The following is a 24,619-nucleotide window of genomic DNA, read 5'->3' as shown; positions in this document are numbered from 1 at the left end:
CTAATATAGAAAACGTCTAACCTTCTATTTCCATCTATAATTTTTCTTAAAAGCTAGTTTTATACAACCGCAGAAAACTGAATTGAATAGTTTATAACTTATAGTATTGAAATTGAAATAGTAAAAATTAACATATATATTTTATTGTTCTTCAAGTTAATACCCTATTTTGTCTTTTTTTGGAAGGTAGTATCCTAGTTTAGTCATCGGTAAAGGGTTGCACTAGATATACCTTCTTCTATGACTTCACCGAATAAAGAGATTGAAGAGAGGTCGCATAAGAATCAATAATTAAGATATACGTCTTCTTTGCAAATGTTTAATGAACATGTTTATTGATATATATAATAGTGATGTAATCATTATGAAAAATGACGATAGTTTTTTTTTTCCCAATTACATTATGTCTGGTTTTGTTAAACGAAGTTAAAATATTGCATATTTATAAAACAAATTTATTGCAAATATGCATAACCCCTTCCCTATCTTTTGTGATAATTTTGTTAAAAATGTCGTTATACGACATGTAAGACATATGGTTAAAAATGTCAATAGCTTGTATTTTTATATTATATGTATTTAAATAAATATTTTTTTAACGCAACCTAATATATATTAATTAAACCGCACTTTCAAATGGTTAAATATATGGTTTTATATTTTCCATTTATTTTATCTGATAATTTAATCTACCCACATTCATGTAGATTAGTAAAACTCATAACTGAATCGAGTGATCTATCTCTTTTGAAAATCTTGAGAAAATTATGTTATATATAACTCATTTTATTTTATTTATTTTTATTTAACCTTCTCATTTTCACATATCCTAATTGCATTTTGATATATTTTTCATGATTTATAGTGGTTATGATAAGTTGTTAATTTCATATTGGGTTTTTATGGGATATTTTTGTTAGGGAATCATGTATTTAAACTTTATGATGGTTCCATACGATTGTCTATGCATTTATCGAATTGAACTACAAAATAATTAGAATTTGTTTTATTTTGAACTAAAAAATAAAAGTCGAAAACAATTGTAGTTTAATGCTAAAAGTTAGAAAGACAACATGTTTCAAATCAAATTAAGGTGTTAAATTAAACAATTTTATAAATACATATAGATTTATGGATGAAATGTGATGAACCCTATATGATAGAACAAATTATCAACTTCTACCATAATTGATAATGAAAAATAATTGACAAACAATTGATATATATGTCAAATGAAAGGGGGAGGGTGTGAGTTTAACCACCCACCCCACGATTGTACTATGGAAAAATAATCGATAATCTTTCCATTAATAGCATTCAATCACGTAATCAACATATTTATTGTTTTATTTCGTGGGACCTACCACTCATCTATTTTAAGCTAAATTAAAGGGGTATCAATATTCAATTATACTAATATTTTCCCTCCATTCATCCTTCACCCTCCCGCCATCTTCTTGTCTCCCTTAATCCAGCAGCCGCAGCAGCCAGGACAGACACCACCAGCGAAAGTCGTCGTCGGCGGCGGAGAACAGAGGCGGTAGTTCCTCCGGCCAGCTAAACCCGGCGATATCAACAGTAAACAATCGGCAGCAGCCGTCCCTCCTGTGATCAGTCCTACCACCGGCAACCTCTTCACCATTGTTTTAAAAACAAAATAAAAAATAAAATAAATTAACGAGGTGTAATACTCTCCGTGTGAGGAGTTTGAAAACAGACAGAAGAACAACCATTGTTTTTTCAACAGGGTGATCATGGTTGGTGGCAATTTCAAAGCGCGTCAACCACTTCGCACCTTGAAGACATGTAATATAACGAATAGCGAAAGCCGACGGCGAAACCTCACCGACAACCATAAGTCTAAGAAGCAGAGGATAGTCGAGTCTGCTACCGCCGAGGAGGAGATTGAATCGAAGTTTGGATTCGGTCTCTTCTCTGAAGGTGATAAGAGGCTTGGATGGTTGCTCACTTTTGCTCCTGTAAGTGATTTCTTTGCAATCCAAGAGTTAAAAGAGTTAAAATCTCTGTATCGCAATTCACTGTTTTCTTATAGAATTGTTCTGTATTTGATACTCGAATAGATAAACATCTATTAATTTATTTTATTGCAAATTTGTAGTCCTCTCGGAAGGATCAGGATACTGGAAAGGTCTATAGCTGTATCGATCTTTATTTTGTAACTCAGGTATAATGGCGTAACGTGACTGTTTGTGATTGCATGTAACAGATCAATTCAAAGTGTAATGTTTTTGAGTTTGGTACAGGATGGCAGCAGTTTCAAATCAAAATACAACTTTCGTCCTTATTTCTATGCAGCCACAAAGGTTGTGACCACATACAAAATCCATGTTGTTTGCTTTAGCTTCCTCAATCACTTCCATTGAGAAACATTTTTATCATGGTTATCGCCATTATGCATTAACAACGAAAAATACCATGTAAACGTTGTAGGATAAAATGGAAACTGATGTGGAGGCTTATTTGAAACGGCGTTATGAAGGTCGAATAGCTGATATTGAGATTTTAGAAAAAGAAGACCTTGATCTTGTAAGTTCTCCCACAAATTTATCTACATCTTTCGCTTACTTTATTTATGCTTTTAATATTCTATTTTATTTCTTGGTGCCAAAGAATTAATAATATTATAGCTTTGGAGTGTAGAAAATTATCGATACAAACTTATAAGAAATTAAACATTCCAATTTTTTTCTCTGCTGTTTTCCAAAGATAGTTATTTTTGGAAATAATCATTTTTTGAGTTTAAAATGTGGGGGTGGATATTCAAAATCTTGACCTTTTTAGTAGAAAATATATGCCTTAACCAACTGAGCTGTGCTCAGGGTGGTGTGTTCTAGAGTTCAGTTGCTTGTGAAGACCATGCTAGACTAGGGTCGCAAGTTTTATGTTTTTCTAGTGGCTTAGTTGTAACATTGTACTTTTTTTAAAAAAATATTCGTGAATGTCTAGACTTGCTTATGCACACTTCAACTGATCTTATGCGCAACATTTGGTTGCTAGGAAGTTCACGTGATTTTATTATCCAAAGTATGTTGCCACCATGGAGTTTGAATCTATCTCTCCCAAGTCCCCCTGCTTTCTTTAACTTGTATCTCTTTATCTATATTCTATATATTTATACTGCATAGGCTTTTTTATTATATTACTCAATTACAACTTTATTATTCCTTTTGCTCTGTCCTGATTGATATCCATCTATATCCATCTTCTGATGTGTCATTTGTTTTCTCATTTGCAGAAGAACCATCTGTCGGGCTTGCATAAGGCATATTTAAAGCTATCATTTGACACTGTTCAAGAATTGATGAATGTAAAAAATGAACTATTCCATGTTGTTGAAAGCAACTGGGAGAAATCTGATGCTGCAGAAGCATATGATTCTATTTTATTTGGGAAAAGGTGAGCCCTAGAGGTTTGAGTTTAATGTGTATTGTATAATACAATTTTATAATTCTTTTAGCATCATTTTTGTTAACTGTTTATGAGAATTAGGTGTTCAGATTTATGAGAATGTTAGATGGGTGATTCTATAATGCAAAATAATCCTACAAAGTATTTAAGAACATGAAAGATGCGTATGTTTCTTCTAAAGAATTCTTTCATGGTCATGGTGTGGTAATCTAATTTCAAACAGTATTTTCATTGTAACAATATTTATGTATGCTATTGTTCCAAGTAAAATTAAACCTTAAAAATATTCATGCATGTGGGGAATATTTGGATGCTTAGGACCTCAAGAGTGCAAATAAGGAAACGGATATTGATAAATGAACCCTATTATGCCTACCCTATGCTAGAAAAATTTCCAAATAAATGCTTCTTTTAGGTTTTAGTTCATTTGTAGCATTAGAATGTTTTTTAGTTTCATCAAGGCATTTCATTTATAACATTACATAGTTTGATTTTATTTGCATGTATGGCTGTCTTGGACTAATTAATCTCTTGATTTACAGAGAACAAAAGCCTCAAGATTTTCTAGAATGTATTGTTGATCTTCGAGAGTATGATGTTCCTTACCACGTTCGCTTTGCTATTGATCATGGTAATTTCTCATTTTATTTTAGACTAGTACAATTACAATACGCTCTAAAGTCATTTCTTGATTTTCTGTCTTTTTTTTTTCTGTTTTGACAAGGCAACGTAATTTTTCATTAATGAGATGAGAAATTACAGTGAAAGTTGCAATAACTTCCAAATGTTGAATACAAACAACCAAAAACCAAGAGTTACAAAATGTTCAGACCACTAAACCATTTGCTTACAGCAACCTAAACACAAAAACAACCACCAAAAAGTCTGAAAAAGTATCGCCAAGAATCTTAGAAAACACCAATTGAGCCACCAAAGAGAACAAACGCTATCAACTTCAACTCCATTCAACATGTGAGATTCCATGATCCAAGAACTGATGAAGATTCTGCATCTAAAAGACAGCCGAAGAGAACCAACAAATACGTACCAAGAAAGCCAAAGTTCATTAGGATAATTAAAATCCGACAGTGGATTTTCATTATTTCCAAAAAAAAAAAAAAAAAAAAACCAAACGGGAACTCTCTAACCTTAAAAGAGAAAGACAAAACTTCACCGCTCCTGCTTCTACTTATTGACTTTATGCTTAAGAGAACTCTTCCTTTTTACTTTTTCCTAGCATTTGAGATAGGAACCAATATTATTCCAGAATTCTTCAAAATATCTGCACCTTCATCCCCTAAATACTTTTTGGCATAAACTGATCTAGGGCCTTGACTAATGAAGGAGCGGGCAGATTTATATATATTTTGTCTTTTGACACTCAACAGATTTGCGCTGCGGACAGTGGTATGATGTTAGTGTATCAAGCACTGGTGTTACTCTTGAGAAGAGGAAAGATCTTCTGCAACGTGCTGAAGTTCGCATATGTGCATTTGATATTGAGACCACAAAGCTACCATTGAAATTTCCAGATGCTGAATATGACATGATAATGATGATTTCCTATATGGTTGATGGACAAGGGTACTTGATTATCAACAGAGAGGTATTTTTTGTAACGAAAGAAATTTGTTAAATGCATTATACTTATTATAAATATAGTTTGGTTATACTTAGTTTTTTTAGTAATTTGTATAGCAATTACTCACTTTAGTGTGATGGATCTATTAATTTTATTCGTCTTTCATCTAAAATTCATGCAAATATTAGTCGATGCAATTTTTCTGAGTCTAAAAGTGTGAGCGTTTTAATAATAATAATGTATCTATAAGTTCTGTCTAATTGGACATGCTTCTTGACATGTTCCTGTTGTGTTTGCTCACAAGTTCTCTTAATTATTTTGAGGTTTTACGCACTCATGACTGTTCTCTTTCATCTACAAGAAACCTCAAGTCATATGTTCATTCATTCTTCACCTATTAAGGCTCCAGTAATAAACTTCCAAATGAAGGTCCTACTAGTTAGCAAATTTTGTTGATATTTACTTAAATTTGCTTTCCACTATTTTTATAGTACATATATTCAAGATATTAATCATGATTAGTTTGTTATATCTGCAGTGTGTTGGAGAAGATATCGAGAATTTGGAGTACACTCCAAAACCTGAATATGAAGGGTTCTTCGAGGTGACCAATGTGAAAAATGAGGTAAACCTGATATGAAGGGTCTCCATGTTGTTATCCTTCCAGTGTTCATGATGCTGTGATTAAGATACACATTTACTTGTAAGTTATTTAATTAATCTTTTTTAATTAGAAAATTTATTTAATCTCTAATGCAGTTGGAGCTTCTCAAATTGTGGTTTTCCCATATGCGAGAGGTGAAACCTGGTATCTATGTCACCTATAATGGCGACTATTTTGACTGGCCATTCCTTGAAAGCAGAGCGGCATTTCATGGGTTAAAAATGAGTAATGTATGTCTTTGGTTTTTATTAAATGTCAAATACTATCAGCCTGAAAGCATAAGTCGTTTCCTTTGATGATGTTTACCTAATACGTGAGTTTTGTTATTCTAAGTTAATCAGTGACTTATTGTGTTATTTAGTTATGTCTTAGTGCAGAATGCTCTATACAGTGCTTTTTGCGAGGGTTTTTAGCATTCTTACAGTTGTGGAGTGGAGCTTCCTTTGTTATCTTTTAGTGGTTAATAATCATTCTGGATGTGCTTGGAACCTCATGGCTGTTGGTTTCTTTCTGCATTTCTTGATATTGGGAATACTCGCACGATTTCTTCAGCAATGTGGAGTAAAACTCATTTTGTGTATATGTTTCTTGTGTACATTGAACTTTCATGCTAATATGAGTATGTCAACATTATGGTGAACTTGAAGTCAGTAGCTATCGATATAAATACTATTCTTAGGCCATGTGGTTTTAGCTACTTTCTAAATTTGATTTTTATTGGAACTTCTTGATTGGTCCGTACTCAAAACCTCTCTTTTCCTAATGAATTTATTTCACTTTGACCTTGTAGGAAGTAGGATCTCAATGCGACAAGAATCAGGGGGAATGTCGTTCAAAATTTGCTTGTCATTTGGATTGCTTTGCCTGGGTGAAGCGTGATAGTTATCTTCCTCAGGGTAGTCATGGTTTGAAGGTACAAAATCTAATTGGGTATTTCTTCGCTTATTTCTAATAGATCATGAATTAGTGGGTAATTCTAATTAAGAATGTTATGTCTGGGTGGGGTAAAGTAAAATCTACTTTCTTGGAAAGGGTTTCCATAAAGCTGCTGGTATTGTGTCATGCAACCACGACTCTATGTCCTGTATGACAATAACTAATAGCTTCATTTTTCCTGATAATTCTCATTGGGTTTTGGTTGAATTGTCGAGGAGTCGATAAAATGAAAAGTGAGATTGTCAATACTCAAGTTCTGCAATAGTTATTCAATGCCTTTTATGTTCATATTGCATTTATGAAGTAAATAAACCATTGAATGGGTAAGCAGAAAGAAGAAAGAAAGAATCCCTACCTAGTTGCCGAGGTTGCGTTGTTTCCAAGTCAATTATGGTTCTATTAACAGGAGAAAATGAGTGAGAGAATAAAAATATAATTCTCTCTTAACAATACAGTTATGACAGAAATCTATAGAGAGTTCTCTCTCTTTCTATGATAAGTAACTACTTTTAGATATTTGTTGTTTTAATCTTATGATAGGCTGTCACAAAAGCAAAATTGGGTTATGATCCTCTTGAAGTGAATCCTGAGGATATGGTGCGGTTTGCAAAGGAAAAGCCTCAGGTATGAAACATGATTCATGTGCTTTTGTTTTCATTTATATCAGTGAAATGTTTGGTTTTTTACCAAAAAAACTGAATTGTTTTCTGTTGTTACTTGTTTCTATAATGTGATTCTTGGATGTTAAAATTAGTGCATAAAACTAAGGAGAAATAAATACTGAATGTAATGATTGCTGTTATCTTTTGTAAAACAATCAATATTTGACTTCTTTCTTGCATGAGCTCTGACACCAATTGATACTATACTGTAGTATGATAGTTAAGAAAGAGAGGCCTCAGACCAATTCTTCGGTTACCTACTCTATACGCTTACACAATCTAATGTATACTTCTCCCCGCACATTCCTGTACAAAAGATATTCTTTTCCTGTCACATAACTAACTTATCATGCTACACCCCAGGCATTCCTCCTTGCATATGTGAACTTATCAATCATATTGGAATTCCATATCCTTTTACATTTCTCAATAGAAACATGACTCTCTCCTGGAAGTCTTTGTACTTGTACAACTTTTTCAATGTTCTGACATCCTGAAGGTTTAGAGTTTGACGTTTCTTCAAGGATGTTACTTCTCTCATATTTGGATAGGCAGTTGCTCAGAATATGCAATTACATTTTTTCACAACTCTCTACTCAATTCTCTACTCTACTCATTAATTTTTATTTATTTCTCAGAAGTTGAACTCTTGTGAGTCGTGAATGTGTCTTCCTAATAGCTGTTTCATTTGTCATTGAAAATGTAATTGCAGATGATGGCTTCCTATTCCGTTTCAGATGCTGTTTCTACATACTACTTGTACATAACCTATGTTCATCCTTTTATTTTTTCTCTTGCAACCATCATTCCAATGACCCCAGACGAGGTATTGCGCAAGGGAAGTGGGACACTTTGTGAAATGCTTTTAATGGTTCAGGTTGGGTATTATTTTGATGTTGATATGTTTGTTCATCATTTTCTTATAAAACCAGTGATTTTTTTTACCTTCAGTTTCTCCGGTAATTTTATTTCTGTCACAGGCTTACAAGGCTGATGTTGTGTGTCCCAACAAACATCAATCAGATCCAGAGAAGTTCTACAACAACCGGCTTCTTGAAAGTGAGACATACATAGGTGGTCATGTAGAATGTCTTGAGAGTGGTGTATTTAGATCTGACATTCCTACCAGTTTTAGGCTTGATTCATCTGCTTATGATGTATGCCATATTCATGCATCTCAACTAAGTTCCCTGTTTCTTTTAGTAATTTAAAAAAATATTTAATTGACAATAGTGCTTTAAAATCATTGATTGCATTGGATTACTCTGCTTTTCAGCAATTGATAGACAATCTAGATCGGGATCTACAGTATGCCATACAAGTAGAAGGAAAGATGGACGTGGAAATGGTGTCAAACTATAGCAATGTGAAGAATGCTATCATGGAAAAGGTGGCAAGAATTTCTTTTGGATACTTTGTTTTATTTTATTTTGTTACAACTGTTTTTTATGATTTTTATTTATGGCAATTCTTGAACGTGATTCATTTTTTAAAAATGGTTCATGAAGTGAAGTTTCTGTTCTTTAAACTCAAAATACTGTTTTTTTGTTGTTGTTGGAAACAAGACTCACAATAGTGATGGATTAGTTTTCTACGTGCTTCATCTTAAAAATGCATGAGGATGTAATTTTTCTATCTAATTTGTCCTTTCATTTCTATATTCTGTCTCCCTCTCCCATTTGATGCACAGCTTATTAGATTGCGGGATGGACCTGTACGTGAAGAGTGCCCTTTGATATATCACCTTGATGTAGCTGCAATGTATCCTAACATTATTTTAACAAATAGGCTTCAGGTGTGTTCAATCCTCTTTTCCCTTTTAGTTAACCCTTTTGGCAGGGTTGGCACCAAAAGGTATACTTTATCTTAAAGGAGAATTACAAATAATACTTGATTTCTCTATGTTCTGAACCAAGGTTATCTGTTAATGATGGAATATACATTTTCAAATTTTGCCAAAAGAAAAAGAAAAGAAAGAAAAACAAAAATTTTAAAAATTCTGAAACTAGACTGTAAATCTGCAAAATCTATTTCCAGATTATTTTAAAAACATGATTACTTGCTTTACCATAATAATACTTTTCCTAAATTTACTAGGCAATATTTCAATGTTAACCATCGCTTCAACAACTTATTTTTGTTTAATTCCAGCCGCCGTCAATAGTTACAGATGAGGTTTGTACTGCCTGTGATTTCAACCATCCCGAAAAAACTTGTCTACGAAAACTTGAATGGGTTTGGCGTGGAGAGGTATTCATGGCTAAAAAGAGGTCAACTCTCTCTCTCTCTCTTCCATCTTGTGTTTTTTCATCTGTTGACTATTGCTATTTGTCATGTGGTGACTTATTGAAATTGTTTTATCATTTTTAACAAATCCAGTGACTATTATCATTTGAAGAGGCAAATTGAGTCTGAGTTTGTTGATAGCGGTGACATTCGGTTGTCAAAATCATTTCTTGAACTTCAGAAGTTGGAGCAGCAGGCAAAGCTCAAAGATCGTTTGAAGAAATACTGTCAGAAGGTTTATTGGTCTCTGTTTAATTGAATGTCTGAAGTAACTTTTTGATATATACTAATTCTGTGTTTGCTAGGCTTATAAACGGGTACTTGACAAGCCAGTCACTGAAGTTCGAGAAGCAGGGATCTGCATGAGAGAAAACTCCTTCTATATTGACACTGTCCGTAGGTAGGTGATTTAAACCATTATGTGTGACGGTTTTTAGAATGGTTTCATCCAAGGTTGCTATTTATTCTTTGGTATCAATTGAAAGGATATTTAGCTCTTTTTTGGAATCAGTTCAATTTTAGAGTTGTGTTCAGTTGACGCAATTAGATAATGTCAAGGGGAAGGTTATACTACTAATAATACAACAAAACGCTTACTAGTAATTTAACAAAGATACATGGATGTCATCTTTTTTACAAGAAACAACTTTTCATTGATGAGTCATCTTGTAGATAGGATATGTTACTTTCTTGTCCAATCACATTTCAATTCTGACTTACATCGTTTCTATACATCCAAGTTTTCGAGATAGAAGGTATGAGTACAAAGGGCTCAATAAAGTATGGAAGGGGAAACTATCAGAAGCTAAAGAGAGTGGAAATTCAATCAAGATACAGGAAGCCCAAGTATGGAAATTGTTTTTAACTTCTTGCTGACTTAAAGTGTTGTCAATCTATTTTTAAAATTTCTGTGTCTTAGGTTACTTGTTTCCTCACTAATTTTTGCAGGACATGCTGGTTCTTTATGATTCTTTACAACTTGCTCATAAATGTATCCTCAACTCCTTTTATGGATATGTGATGCGGAAGTAAGTTCTCTTTTATTTGGTTTGAGACCTTTTGTATTTCTGCCGTTGGAATTCAGTGCGATGCCTTCTTTTTGAAATGACACTTTCCTTATAGGGGTGCTCGATGGTACTCAATGGAAATGGCTGGGGTTGTTACATATACTGGAGCAAAAATCATTCAGAATGCTCGTCTACTGATCGAGAAAATTGGAAAACCACTGGAGTTAGACACTGATGGTATCTGGTGTGCACTACCTGGATCATTCCCTGAGAACTTTACCTTCAAAACAAAGTATGAATTGATCTTTCACGATTCACATGTATGCTTAGTGTTGAAATAGTGAATATACATAAAATTCACATATATGCTTCGCAATTATGCCCTTTTGTCCCACTCTGTTTACTTATAATGATTATCTAAAATTGACAACTATGTAATATGAAAAATATGTTTCAGAGACTCAAAGAAGTTGACAATTTCATATCCATGTGTTATGCTTAATGTCGATGTGGCAAGGAACAACACAAATGATCAATACCAGGTGAGTTTGGGACTTTTTTTATTTATTTCTTTTTAACTAATCTTGTAGGTCCACGTATATTTTCTGGCTGACATATGACTTCAAGCTGACGTTCTAAATATTTCAATAGACTCTTATAGATCCTGTGAAGAAAATATATAAAACGCATAGTGAATGCTCAATTGAATTTGAAGTGGATGGACCGTACAAGGTAACATAGCATCTATTTTCATTTGATTAAACTACTTTGGATTCAAGATGTTCATGTAGTTTATGGTTTAGGCAATGATCCTTCCTGCCTCCAAGGAAGAAGGCATTCTGATCAAGAAGCGATATGCTGTCTTTAACGATGATGGAACCCTTGCAGAGCTGAAAGGCTTTGAGATCAAGCGTAGGGGGGAGTTGAAGCTCATCAAAGTTTTCCAGGTCTTTCTTCGCTCTTGTTCTCTGCTGGTCATCTTACTAAATAAACTCTGTAATTCATCATGACGGATTTGCAAGAACTGAGTTACAATTTGTTACTTTTCTTGGCATGGCCGAGTCTTGTAATATAGCTGCACCCTAAGATGGTTAAGCACAGCCAGTTTAATCAGTATAAAAAGTAGATAGTGGATTGCCCAACTCTTTGGTTCAGAAATGTTCCAGTCATTTTCTATTTTTCCATTTCATTGATTTTATAAGGATTTTGGGAGAGCTGTTTTGTTTTCCATTTCTACTTTTTTTTTGAGAACTCTTTTCAAAAGTTGTTTGGGTTACTTGTAAATGTTGAAATTTTTATGAATTTGAAATTATCATTCTCAAGTCCATGATTTTCGAATGAAGAACTTAAAAATAGGTCATCCTTGAAAAAGCAATTACCGAAACTTATTATCACTGATATTTTCTCTCTAAAATGCAAAAAATAATTTTTTGAAATAGCTCCCAAACAGTCCCTTAATTTCTTCTTTAGGGGAAGGTAAGAGAAAATAATGATCAATCCACTTTAGAAGCACACGGCATTTTAGAATTTAGAAATAGCTAAAATAGAGTTGGCTTAGGGCATATCTGCCTGATAAAGACTTCTCATTATGCTGATATTCATTATGCTATCTCTAAATTAAACTTGTAGGCCGAACTTTTTGACAAATTTCTTCATGGTTCTACCTTAGAGGAATGCTATTCAGTTGTTGCATCTGTTGCAAATCGCTGGCTTGATCTTCTAGATGTAAGTAGAATTTGAATTGAATACTATATATTATTAAAGCATCTTATTTTTTTCAAACATCTCTTCAAGTCTAAATTTAATGAGGATCTTCCGTTCTAAATTATCACTAATCATAATGGTTTAGGATATGAATAGTCCTCAGTCCATTTAAAATATTAATATGTGCATCAAATTTTCCCCATTCTTCCCCTCAGAGTCAAGGAAAAGATATTGCAGATAGTGAGTTGCTTGATTATATATCTGAATCCAGTACCATGAGCAAGTCTCTGGCAGACTATGGGGAGCAAAAGTCTTGTGCTGTTACCACTGCAAGACGCCTTGCTGATTTTCTTGGTGACACAATGGTCAGGGATAAAGGCCTACGTTGTCAATATATAGTTGCATGTGAACCCAAGGTATGTACAGTGTATGATTTTAATATATATGATATATACCCCCGATGAGCATTCATACTTCTTAATCTCAATAATCTAAGGTTTTAGCTGATATCATTGTATCTGTTCCTATGAAGTTTTGGGTACAATTTGAAATAGGTTCAATTATGTGGCCTTGAAATAATGACATGTAATATAAGGAAGATTAGAAAGAACTGAATTACATAGAGTTTGTCTTCTACCTCTTGATAAATTAAAATTATTCCATCTGTTAAGCTTCTGGCCCAACTTATAAATTCATTCTTAATAATGTGATAGGGAACACCTGTAAGTGAGCGTGCTGTTCCTGTTGCTATATTTGAGACTGATGCAGGTGAAAATACAGTGTGGATTTCTTTGACATGATTCTATTGGTTGCATAATTATATAAAAGAAATTGACAGTGTATAATCAACTTGCAGAGATCATGAAATTTTATGTACGCAAATGGTGCAAAATTTCATCAGAAGCTGGAATTCGATCCATCATTGACTGGTCCTACTACAAGCAACGCCTAAGCTCAGCCATTCAAAAAATTATAACAATTCCAGCTGCCATGCAAAAGGTTTACTTCTCGTTATATATATGAGTTCCATCTTGTTTTCTCACTAAAATTATGTTTATATATTTTTTAGGTTGCAAATCCTGTCCCTAGGGTGGTTCATCCTGATTGGTTACATAAGAAAGTTCGTGAGAAGGATGATAAATTTCGCCAACAGAAAATAGTTGATATGTTTGCCTCCTCAAATGGAGCTAAATTTTCAAAGAACAGTGGTTTTAGCTGCAGCAAACATGTGATGAACGAAGAGAATTCTGAAGATTTAGAAGACTTTCAAAAGAAAACGAGTTCTATAAATGGCCCCAAACCAGTTGTCCGATATTATGATGTTAGACCCATGAAACATTCAGTTAGAAGAAATAGCCAAATAGATTCCTCGATGCAGGAAAAAATTAATGCTGGAGGACGTGGGCCTTCTTCACCATTGTATTTTGAAAACATTGACAGAAATGTGGATTACCGAGGATGGCTTGAAATGAAGAAGCGGAAGTGGAAGGATAATTTGGACAAGAGGAAGAAACAAAGGTATGTTGTCTTCAATCAGATAAGCTACATTCCATGCCATAGGTATATGGTATCATCTTCAAAACCAAAATAATGAAGGATGAAGATATCTTAAATGTATAGATCCTGAAGTAAATATAAGGGGGAAATTTATGCAATATGTGTTACAGAGGTACTAATTGCTTCTCGTTTTTTTGTGGGGAAACTATTCTTTTAGCATATATTTTTTCTTTATATGGCCTTCAATTCTCTTGTACCTTTATCCTTCTTAATGAAATCAGGTTTTCTTATTTGAAAAAAGTAATAAATAAAGGCTCTATGTTGGTGACATGTGGTTTGCAATTTTAAGCGTATTTTAGCCGTATGGTGGTAATTTATGTTTAAACAGGAGAGCATTTGTTTTGGCAGATTGGGGACTCCACTTCCTGCTAATGATGTTACAAGGGAGTTAAATTGTGCTACGAATAATAAAGAGGCTCCTAGAATTGCAGGTGTTGATTCATATTTCAAGAGGCATGAAATATCTATCACACACTGCCATTGGCAGGTATTGTAATTTTGTTTCATTTTAGTGTTTGTCTGGATATATTAATTTGTTTTTACTCACTTAACCTCATATTGTATTTCCAGATTATACAGCTTGTTCATAGTTCACAGAATGGCCAATTTTTTGTTTGGGCTGTCGTTGAAGGAGTTATGCTAAGGATTCCTATTACAGTTCCAAGAGTTTTTTACCTTAATTCCAAAGTACCCGTCACAGAAGAAGTGGGTAGGGGTGTTAACAAAATCCTTCCCCATGGAAGGCACACCTATAACCTCTATGAGGTATTTTAGGATTATTCTGAAATGTATTATATAGCTTCTTTCCATATATAAATTATTGGTCCGTTAAGGATCCCACATTGATAAAAGAAGACATGGGCTACTACTCTCATTGCCAATTGGTTTTGAGATGGAACCCCATGAATATTAATATGGTATCAGAGCCAAAAGCTCAAACGAGCAACCGGTCCAAAAATGGGATCGGGCCAAGATCGATGAGTCAAAAGAGCCACGATCTTGAGGGGGCATGTTAAGGATCCTACATTGATAAAAGAAGACATGGACTACTACTCTCATTACCAATTGGTTTTGAGATGAAACCCCATGAATATTAATAGTCTGAAAGTTACATTATTTTATTTTATTTTTTATAATTATAATTACAGGTTGTGACTGATGAAGGTCAATTTAAGACACAGAGCAATAAACTTGCAGCCCTCCTTGCAGATCCAGAAGTTGAGGTCAATATCTGACTTCTTTGTCTGTAGTCAAGTTTCCATATGTCAAATTGAAGACAGCATACCTCATTTGCTAAGTATTTTAATTGTTTTTCCAGTTGAATTCTGATGCTGTTCTTTGATAGGGAATCTATGAGAGCAAGGTACCATTGGAGTTCAAGTCTATCCTCCAGATTGGTTGTGTCTGTAAAGTTGATAAAGCTGCTAAAAGACGAAACATTCAAGATGGGTGGAATCTGAATGAACTGCAAATGAAGACTACAACAGAATGCAGTTATCTGGAAAAACCAATAATTTTCTTTTATGTGTATCATAGGTATCTTTTTTGAAAGTGTTGTGTAATTTTTGAACATTAACATTCTAAGTAGCTTTCTCATTGAAAATTATCTTTAACTAAATTTCTTCTGCTTAATATTTCCAATTGACTTATATCTGTGGAATAATTATTGCTTTAGAATTCCTATGCACCACTTAACATCAATCCTCAACTCTAAAGAAGGCAGGCGTTGTTACTTCTAGGGTATATTTTGCTTTAGCATTGATCATTGTAGACTAAGACATGAATCAAAATGCTTGAATAACGTTGCTATTATGCTTCTTCAAAACTTATATTGGTTTTCTGAATAGGATTTTCTTATTTTGCAAAGGCTTTCTATTTTAAATACTACTGACACATTTCCCTCTAATTTTAGCATTTCTGAAGGAGGAGCTATCTACATTACTTATTTTCCTGGCATAGGATCCATACTTGTGGTGGTGGTTAGCCCTTACCGAAACAAAGACTTGTCTTCCACTTTTCTTGAAAGGCAATTTCATGAAGCTTGTCAAATGCTCTCTGGTCAATCACAATCTCCAAATAGTGGTATAAATTACAAGGTAAACTCTCATGTCTTTCTAAACAAATACCTCCTATCTGATTTGGTATTACATAATTTTTGGTTCTACAAAATATTTAGGCGATGGAATTATCAAACTTAAGGCACGTTGGAATGTATATTCTGTAACTAACTAAATAACTTTTTTAAAAATTATATTTCTAAATTACTATTATTGGATTCTGAAAGCTATTTCTTTTTACAAGGCTAAATGTTAGTAGAAAGAGAGAAGGATATTATGTTAAATCTTGTTGTGGGATATTCACCATGAATGTAGCCTAAAATGCAGAATTTTGGTGAAGAAAAATAGGGGAAGCTAAAAACTGGTTTATAGGGAGAGTCTTGGTAAACAATTTATTTATTTATTACATTTAGATAGAAATATTTTATTTGCCAAATTATGGGAAAATTAAGTGGTTCTAACACAAAAACCATTAGTGGTCAATAAGGGCCAAATGTAAATAGCACAGGGCTCAGAAAGAATGAGTTCAAATCATGATGGCTACCTATCTAGGATTTAATATTTTACGAGTTACCTAGGCAACTAAATGTAGTAAGGTCGAACGGTTGTCCCGCAAATTGGCCCGAAGATTTAGTATATAAAAAAAAGTGGTTCTAACATGAATTCACTTGAAATGTTTTTTTCCTTCATAATTGTCTCAACTGGAAACTATTCAATAACATAATACTATTGTTTGCGAGATTGTTAAATTACCACTAACCCAAAGTTTAAGCCCTAAACTAATTGACTAGGGTGAATTTAAGCATTTTGTATATTCTATATATTATTACATTTTGTTGCATGCAATATTAATTTGATGGACGAAATTCAATAGGGAGACTTTTATATCAAAATGAAAGAGGAATTATATTTTAGAAATTTGAATTTACAATCTCATGATACTAATCTTAAATGTTCAATTTGTTTGGCTAAGTGGAATTAATCATGTAATTTATTTATTTAATAAATACTAATATCTTATTTTTTAATATACTTTAACCATACCAGTCTCGTTATTAAGATGATATGTTCATGTCCTTATTTATCTTGAAGTCTAACCACATTTTTCACTTTCTATTCACCTCCTAGGTTGACTATGTTGCTAACAACAAAGAAGCTGAAGTGATTTTGCAGAGATCAATAACAGAGCACAGGTTTAGTCATTGTTTAATTCTTTATGCAAATGCTTTTAAACACATGATCTTTTGAAAATCATGAGGGCTTTTTAAGTTTTCGTCTTAAAGTGCTTACAGAAAAAAGTATTTTACTTAAAAATATTATTTTGCAAAAGGCATCCCGAACTCAATATTAGTTGGCATCAGGTCAAAAAATTTCTCTTTGGTCACATTCTATCGATCATGCCCTTCTATTTAGTTCTTTTTCCATGTTACCTTTTGTAATAATATTGATCCACAGGAGCATAAATCGTGGACCTATTGTAGCTGTAATTGATTGCCCAAATCTGCAGCTGCTGAAGTCAGGTGTGAGAGCGTTAGACGATTTTCCATGTGTGAGGGTCCCTTATAATGCTCGTCATAGTCAATATCAGGTAGTCTTCTACGATATAGCTTCTTAACTTGGTCGGTTATACTTGAGTTATCATTTTATTTTATTTCAATATAAAATTTATCTTTGTGAATTACCAATTAATTTTTCTTTATTAGAAAAACAATGTATTATCAAGTTATCCCAATGCCTAGGCCAATGCATTACTCTTGGAATTATCATTTATTATTCTTTTTATAACGTGAGTATTCAGACTAGTTGATGCACACTGTTTATTTCTCACCGTATAGATCTACAATTTTTTTATCCTAAGTAAGTGGCTACCATTGGATTTGGATCCTTGCCTCAGAACTCTTGGAATTATTGATATTTGACAGGAGATAAAAAATGCTATAAAAATTTGGAGATATTGAGGTCAAATATCCATAATATTTGTTTATTATGTATTTTGGTTAAGTTTGTGGTGGGCCTTATTAGCCAAGAATAGAATGTACAAATATTGTATAAACTATAACATGAAGTGTTCAACTTTTTTAGATTAGTTGCTTAATATAAGTAAAGTAAGATGCATTGTTTATATAATTGTGCGTTACAGTTTCTTGGTTGGCAACAAAAAGCTGCAAAGATTGGAATGCAACGGTGTGCTGCATCATCCCAGTGGTTGAATGATAGAATCTCTCTTGCCAGATATGCGCATGTAACTTCTTTTTCTCTCTTTTAAACTTTTTATTTGCAAGACTTGGTATGAATCTTAATTTTGAATCTTATTTGGCAGGTACCTGTAGGAAACTTTGAACATGATTGGAAAATTTTTACAGCAGATATTTTCTTTTCAAGAGCATTACATGATCAACAGCAGGTTGGTTTGTTTGTTTTTTAATTATTCTTATTAATATAAATAATTCCATGCTGTTTTATATTTTCCTTGTTGAATCCCAATATATTTGTAGAAGAAGCTTCGTAAGGGCTTCTTGGCTTTTTGGTTATATGCTTTTTCTGTAGATATGATCTTAAAGAATTTAGTTGATTGATTGAGAAGTCCTTGAAGAAATTGCCTTCTGCACTTCCTTCTTTTTCCTAATTTTTTCATTGTATGGTCTCATTGAACTTTTCCTAACTTGAGGATTTTAATTTTTGATACATAGGTACTTTGGGCATCAGATGATGGTGTTCCAGATATAGGAGGCATTAATATTGAAGATGTGTGTTTCGTGGATGAGGTATGTTACAAATGGGACTTAGAATTTTATCTTATTATTACTTTCTAATAATTGTTAGTAGTTATTTTTAACTTTCTTTTTTCCTTAAAAAACATTTGTATTTTTGGCTTCTATTTTTTAAAAATAATTTCATAGGCATATTGATAATGATAGCCATACACCTTATTTTATCTATTTCGTTTTGATGATTTACCATTGGTTCCTTTGTAACAGGTCCAACAACCTTTTCTGAAATGTTCTGGAGCATATAGAAAAATTTCTGTGGAGCTTAAGGTCGAGTATTTAAACATACCTTTGATAATAAAAGTTTGGGCTAAGTATACACAATGATATAATTCTCAATTTTATCTTTAATGCATTAAATTCTCAATTAGGTCCCCTAATAAAACTTTATTAACAAGAAAAAGTAACCTATTGTTAAATTATTTTAAATTAACATATTTGGAAACGTAGAAATGCCACTTGGATGCTACTTGACACATAAACTCTAACCAGTCCACTAGTGAATTTAGTTCCATCAATCAACAAAATCTATTTCGTCCAAGTGACATACCCACATGGTGAAATATGTTACTAAAATAATAATTTAATGATACTCCGGCTATTATCAACAAATTTTTTACGAAATGACTTTGGGAACTAGAGGTAAAATTGAGAATTTTAAAAGATTAAAGATGAAATTGAGAATTACTTTAAAGATTAGGACCATTTGGTATATTTAGCCTAAAAGATTTGAGTTAAGTGATAGGATTTAAGTATCTTTACCGCCCATCCCATGCAGATCCATCATTTGGCTGTTAATGCTCTGCTGAAGAGCAGCCAAGTGAATGAAATGGAAGGTGGGTTTGATGAGGCTCCATCGGCATTTCATGTCCTGAAACAATTGATACAAAGGTGTCTTGCAGATGCAGTTACATCTGGAAACGTATATGCTGATGAAATTTTGCAGCATCTTTACCGTTGGATTTCGAGGTTTCTGCTTGTTCACTTGTTGATAGATCAATCTTGGCCAGTTCACTATATGTTCATTCATTTTTTTCTTTTTCATTATAGCCCCCAATCAAAACTTCATGACCCAGCTCTTCATCGCTTGCTTCACAAGGTATGTATTATTGTTCTTAGATGCTAAATAAACTTCAAGTTAATTTAAATCTCTCTTTTTTAATGAAAAAGTAACTGCAGGATAACCCTCCACTGCATTTGTTATTTGTTATTTGTTTTATTTAAGAGAGAGTCAAAAAAAGAAGAAAGGAAAAAAAAGTGGGAAAAATAAGTAAATAAAAAGTCCCCGTCACTATTTGAGACGGAATGGAAGAAGCGAGATTCTCGAATGAGGAAAATGATCCAATGACTTCAAAAGAATTGAACGAGGAGCCGTATAAGGTGAATATCTCATATATGGTTCTATAAACTCTCCACTGCACATTAATGCTTAGCTATAGTTATTTATTGTTTCTAATTAAATTGACTAAAATATATTTTAGTCCCCCAGTTTCAATTTGGCCTTTTTTGTTTTAACACTTTTCAATTATATTTTTTTCCTTAGTGTAGTAGGTATCAATTTTGACTAATGGTAAGCTTACCTATAGATGATACATAAGAGAAGAAGAAAATTTCTCATTCCTAATATCCATTTAAAGGAGAATTGGGACACCTCAGATATCAAAATTTTTTATTCCTCCAAATTTCTAATTTCGCCCTAATTTGAAAGGTTGCTTAATTTCTAAGGTGGCCTAGTTTCTAATTCCTCCTATGGTCAAAATGTTGGACCGTTTTCCCTTTTCGTGGTCTAATTACTCCTCTAAATTGGTGATATTAGGTTATGCGGAAGGTGTTTGCTCTTTTGTTGGCTGAACTACGCAAATTAGGTGCCACCATTATTTTTGGGAACTTCTCGAGAATAATTATAGACACGGGAAGGTTTAATCTCTCTGCTGCTAAAGCATACTGTGATAGCTTGCTGAGAACACTACAAACAAGGTTTTTTTTTTCTCCCTTTTGAAGGGAGTTTGTCTTTCATATAACATGCTTACATTGTATTCTGTGTTTTCCCTTATTATTTTTCCTTGTATGTAGGGACCTGTTCGAGTGGATTGAACTGAAACCAGTACAGTTCTGGCACTCGCTGTTGTTTATGAATCAGGTTTGATGATGTCATCTTTCAAAGTTCATGCTTCACTTTGTTCTTGTTTCTGGCATAGCTTTTTATTAATGGAAAATTATATTGCTTCTGTCGAGGACGACATGTTAATAGATGATCCAATATGTAGGGGAAAAAACTCAAAATATATGAGCATTTCATTCTTTCCTCTTTTAATCATTATAACAATTAAGAAATTTAAGCTTTTTTTTTTTTTCCTTTTCCCAAGTACCCACTATACTGTTTCATCCTTGAATTTTTGTCTAGTAAGACTTTGAATTTTCAATTATGTATATAATAGGTCAGACATTTCTTAAAACTCAAGGGCTTATTTTTTTTTTTAAGTTGAATGATCTATTAGATATAAAATTGCAACTTCAAAAATTTATTGGACGCATCTAGAATTTCAAGGATCTATTAGATATAAAATCAAAAGTTTAGAGACTTATTAGACATTTTTCAAGTTCATGGACATATTGGATACAATTTAAAAAATGTAAGGACTAAACTTGTAACTTAACCTTCTAAGTTTATATGTCTCTTTTATTGCAGTACAATTATGGTGGAATTGGAGCAAGGGAGGATGAAACCACAGATGTTGAATCTCAAGTTGACGTAGTATCCAACTGGAACATTGCTGAATATCTACCGAAGAAGATTCAGGTATCCTTACTACTAGAGCCTTGCAAAGAAATACTGTGCATTATCTATAGCAAGTAATTTTTCCCGTTAAATTTCGTCAGATAGGATGACTTTGGAATATTTTAAAAGGACGTATAGAGAATGAGTTCAAATAATAGGTGCTACCTACCGAGATCATTTGAAGTCCTACAAGTTCTATCTGCAACCAATGTTGTAGGATCAGAACAGTATTCTTGTGAGACTACTTGAGATTAATTTGTCAGGTTTTCTTCTGCTCATTGTAGGACTCCTTTGTTTCTATCGTTTCTCAATTTGTATATATTCCATGGAAATATGCAACCGAGCAAGCTGCAGCAGGCACATCCTTGCAGCGGGATGACACGTGTACCCCATCCGTTACTGTTGTAGCCACTGAATCGTTTGAATTAAGCGTGACAGAATATCTCAAAGAGCAGGTATTAATGCTCTTCTGCTGCAAGTACTATGAGGTCTTTTTCCTTGATTTTTGTCTTTTAAGTTTCTTATTTAGCTATTTATGATATTCTTCTTGATTCTCAGCTAAGTTCTTACTTCAGCCACCAACTGTTTGGTATTGTTCGTGATTTACTAAAACAACCTTCTGGTAGTGTTCATAAAGGAGATGCTGCATTGGAGTTCATTAATTACGTCTGCGCTGCTTTTGCTCTAGACCAAAATGTCCAGAATGATGTTCGGGTATTACCATCTTAATCCAGGCTTCATTTTTAATTGTGTAGTACAGTAATTTAAATTTTTAATGTGACAAGATTATTAAATCTAAGGTCAAGTATATAATAGTCCATGTGAAATAACTATAAGTATTTACTAAGTTAAAATTAGTTTGCTTGTTTTTTAACCTTTCAAGTTCTAGTTACCATCCTCCTTGACTGAGACCATAGGGGTTTTCAGTCTCATCTTCGCTAGATGCTGTCTTTGGGGAAGCCATTGTTTCATTTTTTCCATTGTCCTTCAATACGAGAATTGTCTTACTTTCATTGTAATGTTTCATAGAACAAACTTAGAATCCAAGAGATACCTAAAATAAAAAGAACTTAAATAGTTTTTACTCGGCCGGGTTAACTCACATTGTAGGGAGGAGTTGTTAAACTCGGTTTAAGAGGAGAAACCAATACGTTTGAACAATAGCTTACTAGCCAAAGTAAACATAGCTTAACGATTAAAACATCTCCTTTTCTTGAGATTGGAGGATCAAGTCTCCCCTCTCACTTGAAAAACAATAGCCTACTATTCAAGTCTTCGATACTGTTTTTCTAAACTTATGCTTTCCAAATAATTCAGTTCTTTTATTAGTACAATAAAGGTAGGACGAGGATTTAGACCTGGAGTTGACGTCTTAACTGCTGAGCGGCTCATGTTGGCATAATTCAAAATAATAATTGTGTTATTAATATTTTCCTTACTCTGTAGGTAATGAAGAAGAATTTACTGAAGTATGTGCACGTAAGAGAGTTTGCACCAGAGACTGAGTTTTCCGATCCCTGCCCGTCCTTCATCTTACCCAATGTCTTTTGCAGGTATGCTACTGAAAAATAGTTTGCTAATGAAATATGCAAATAAAAATCGGCAAAATCTTCTCTTTTTATTCCCAGATTTTCGTTTCGTCTATTTTTTTTTGTCTTTTATAGTCACTGGATATCATGTAATTAGCTTAAATCCTGGTCCCTGACTTAAATTTTTCTTTTCTTTTCTGGTTCTTGATTTTTCAAAAGGTCAATTTTGTACCGTAACCGGAAATAAGTAAGAAGATTTGAAATTTTGTGATATTCTGATCTTGAACTTTCAAAATGGTTCTCAAATTATTTTGACACTAATATTCACTCTTCTAATACTCGTACCTTAGCCAATATATGCATCCACATCAACACATTAATGCACATTCTTGAAGTTTTTTTAATACAAATCGTTGAAGTTACTTAATTTGTGAAAACTACAATAAATATAAGGATTAAAATGATTCATATATATATAGATAATTTAAACCTCAACATTAGAAGCAAATTGCTCAAATTCTTAGGCTTTGGTATTGGTGGTGAGCGCAGCTACTGTAACGAGTGTCGAGATTTGGACTTGTGCCGCGACTCAGCCTTAGGAGCACAAGAATGGCGCTGTGGTTTGGCAGAGTGTGGGCAACCATACAACCAACAAGTGATAGAGAACACTTTGATTCAAATTGTGCAGCAGCGAGAGCGTGCGTATCACGTGCAGGATTTGGTATGCCTTCGATGCAAGCAGGTTAAAGCGGCTCACTTGTGGGAGCAGTGTAGCTGTGCTGGCTCGTTTAAATGCAAAGATGACAATCAAGAATTTTTCAGCGACATGCGGATTCTCTTCGACATAGCCACTCGTCAAGGCTTTCAATTGCTCCAAGAGTTCACTTTATGGATCTTGCATAATGGGCTCCTATTGGAATCCTCATCCGGCGGAGCATAGTTTAGTAGCTACACCATCGGTTCTGAGAGTCGTAGATTTGAATTTTCGCGCCATATTTATAATGTAATATTCTAAAAGAAATAAAACGTAGGTGCATGGTATTCCTACTTTTTTTTTTCCTAGCTATTTATTTAGTCCTAGGTATTGAAGTTGTATATAAATTTATTTATCAATAAAATTGAATATGTTTTAGGCATATTCTTGATTTGAAAGATATTTGCTTATGTATTTGTCAATGGCAGGTTTAGCCCTTTAAAGTGGAGTCAGATTGAGTAAATTAGTTCTTAATGATAGTGAACTATCGATCAAGGTAAATTACATTTTTATTTTTATTTTTTTTCTGAGAAATACATTTTGATTTATTAGTCACTATTAAATATTGTGTTATGTTATGAAGTTTGAACTCGGACAAGTTCATAGTCCAAGTTTAAAACTTTTTTAAGAAATAGTTTTGAATAGTTTTCAAATTTTGTAGGTTAGATTTGAATTTAAGCCCTTCTAGCCAAATAGAAATATTAACTCAACAATGACATTGTTTGTTTGGTAGAAAATTTAGAATGAAAGGGATTCAATGAATATTTGACATAATTGTTTTGGCGGTAATAAATACACTATTTTAAATTATAAACTTATTTCATTTTTTTTAATTAAAACATGTATAATATAATATATTCTAAATTATATCCTATCGTAAAGTATTAATTCTAACAAAAATGAAA

The 24,619-nt window shown here is 33.2% G+C and overlaps 1 protein-coding gene across 2 annotated transcripts; it reads left to right on the top strand.

Moving 5' to 3' along the window:
- Positions 1-1,433: 1,433 nt before the first annotated feature.
- On the top strand, positions 1,434-24,112 carry LOC111008850 (DNA polymerase epsilon catalytic subunit A). Of its 2 annotated transcripts, XM_022281692.2 has the most exons (49): positions 1,434-1,979; positions 2,120-2,185; positions 2,265-2,324; positions 2,452-2,547; positions 3,257-3,417; positions 3,972-4,060; positions 4,818-5,035; positions 5,550-5,636; positions 5,771-5,905; positions 6,466-6,588; positions 7,152-7,235; positions 7,986-8,150; positions 8,254-8,430; positions 8,550-8,663; positions 8,964-9,068; positions 9,425-9,543; positions 9,653-9,794; positions 9,865-9,959; positions 10,300-10,405; positions 10,508-10,587; positions 10,682-10,858; positions 11,024-11,108; positions 11,218-11,298; positions 11,370-11,513; positions 12,196-12,291; positions 12,486-12,686; positions 12,984-13,038; positions 13,127-13,269; positions 13,340-13,788; positions 14,176-14,314; positions 14,398-14,592; positions 14,976-15,050; positions 15,173-15,363; positions 15,740-15,923; positions 17,013-17,077; positions 17,340-17,472; positions 18,025-18,126; positions 18,205-18,288; positions 18,575-18,649; positions 18,863-18,922; positions 19,431-19,621; positions 19,703-19,751; positions 20,469-20,629; positions 20,726-20,792; positions 21,342-21,452; positions 21,716-21,886; positions 21,990-22,145; positions 22,878-22,984; positions 23,510-24,112. In XM_022281692.2, exons 1-49 carry the CDS (start codon positions 1,755-1,757, stop codon positions 23,898-23,900), a joined length of 6,585 nt encoding a protein of 2,194 aa, XP_022137384.2. In that variant the 5' UTR covers positions 1,434-1,754; the 3' UTR covers positions 23,901-24,112. The 2 variants fall into 2 exon arrangements, with proteins under 2 accessions (XP_022137384.2, XP_022137385.2); XM_022281693.2 differs by lacking the exons at positions 20,469-20,629; positions 20,726-20,792; positions 21,342-21,452; ... (2 more) ...; positions 22,878-22,984; positions 23,510-24,112 and adding an exon at positions 19,832-20,006.
- Positions 24,113-24,619: the final 507 nt, after the last annotated feature.

The sequence above is a fragment of the Momordica charantia genome (assembly GCF_013281855.1).
Source record: "Momordica charantia cultivar OHB3-1 chromosome 3 unlocalized genomic scaffold, Mcharantia_2.0 BLBB01000003.1, whole genome shotgun sequence".
In the NCBI taxonomy this organism is placed as follows: domain Eukaryota; kingdom Viridiplantae; phylum Streptophyta; class Magnoliopsida; order Cucurbitales; family Cucurbitaceae; genus Momordica; species Momordica charantia.
Note: the sequence above shows the minus strand (reverse complement) of the source record. Positions and strands in the feature narration are given on the sequence as shown.

Bases quoted from the DNA above. Each gene is read 5' to 3' on its own strand.
- LOC111008850 (XM_022281692.2), top strand. From the start codon at position 1,755: ATGGTTGGTGGCAATTTCAAAGCGCGTCAACCACTTCGCACCTTGAAG. The intron at 12,292-12,485 runs GTAAGTAGAATT...TCTTCCCCTCAG, and splicing joins GCTGGCTTGATCTTCTAGAT to AGTCAAGGAAAAGATATTGC. The intron at 14,315-14,397 runs GTATTGTAATTT...TTGTATTTCCAG, and splicing joins TCACACACTGCCATTGGCAG to ATTATACAGCTTGTTCATAG.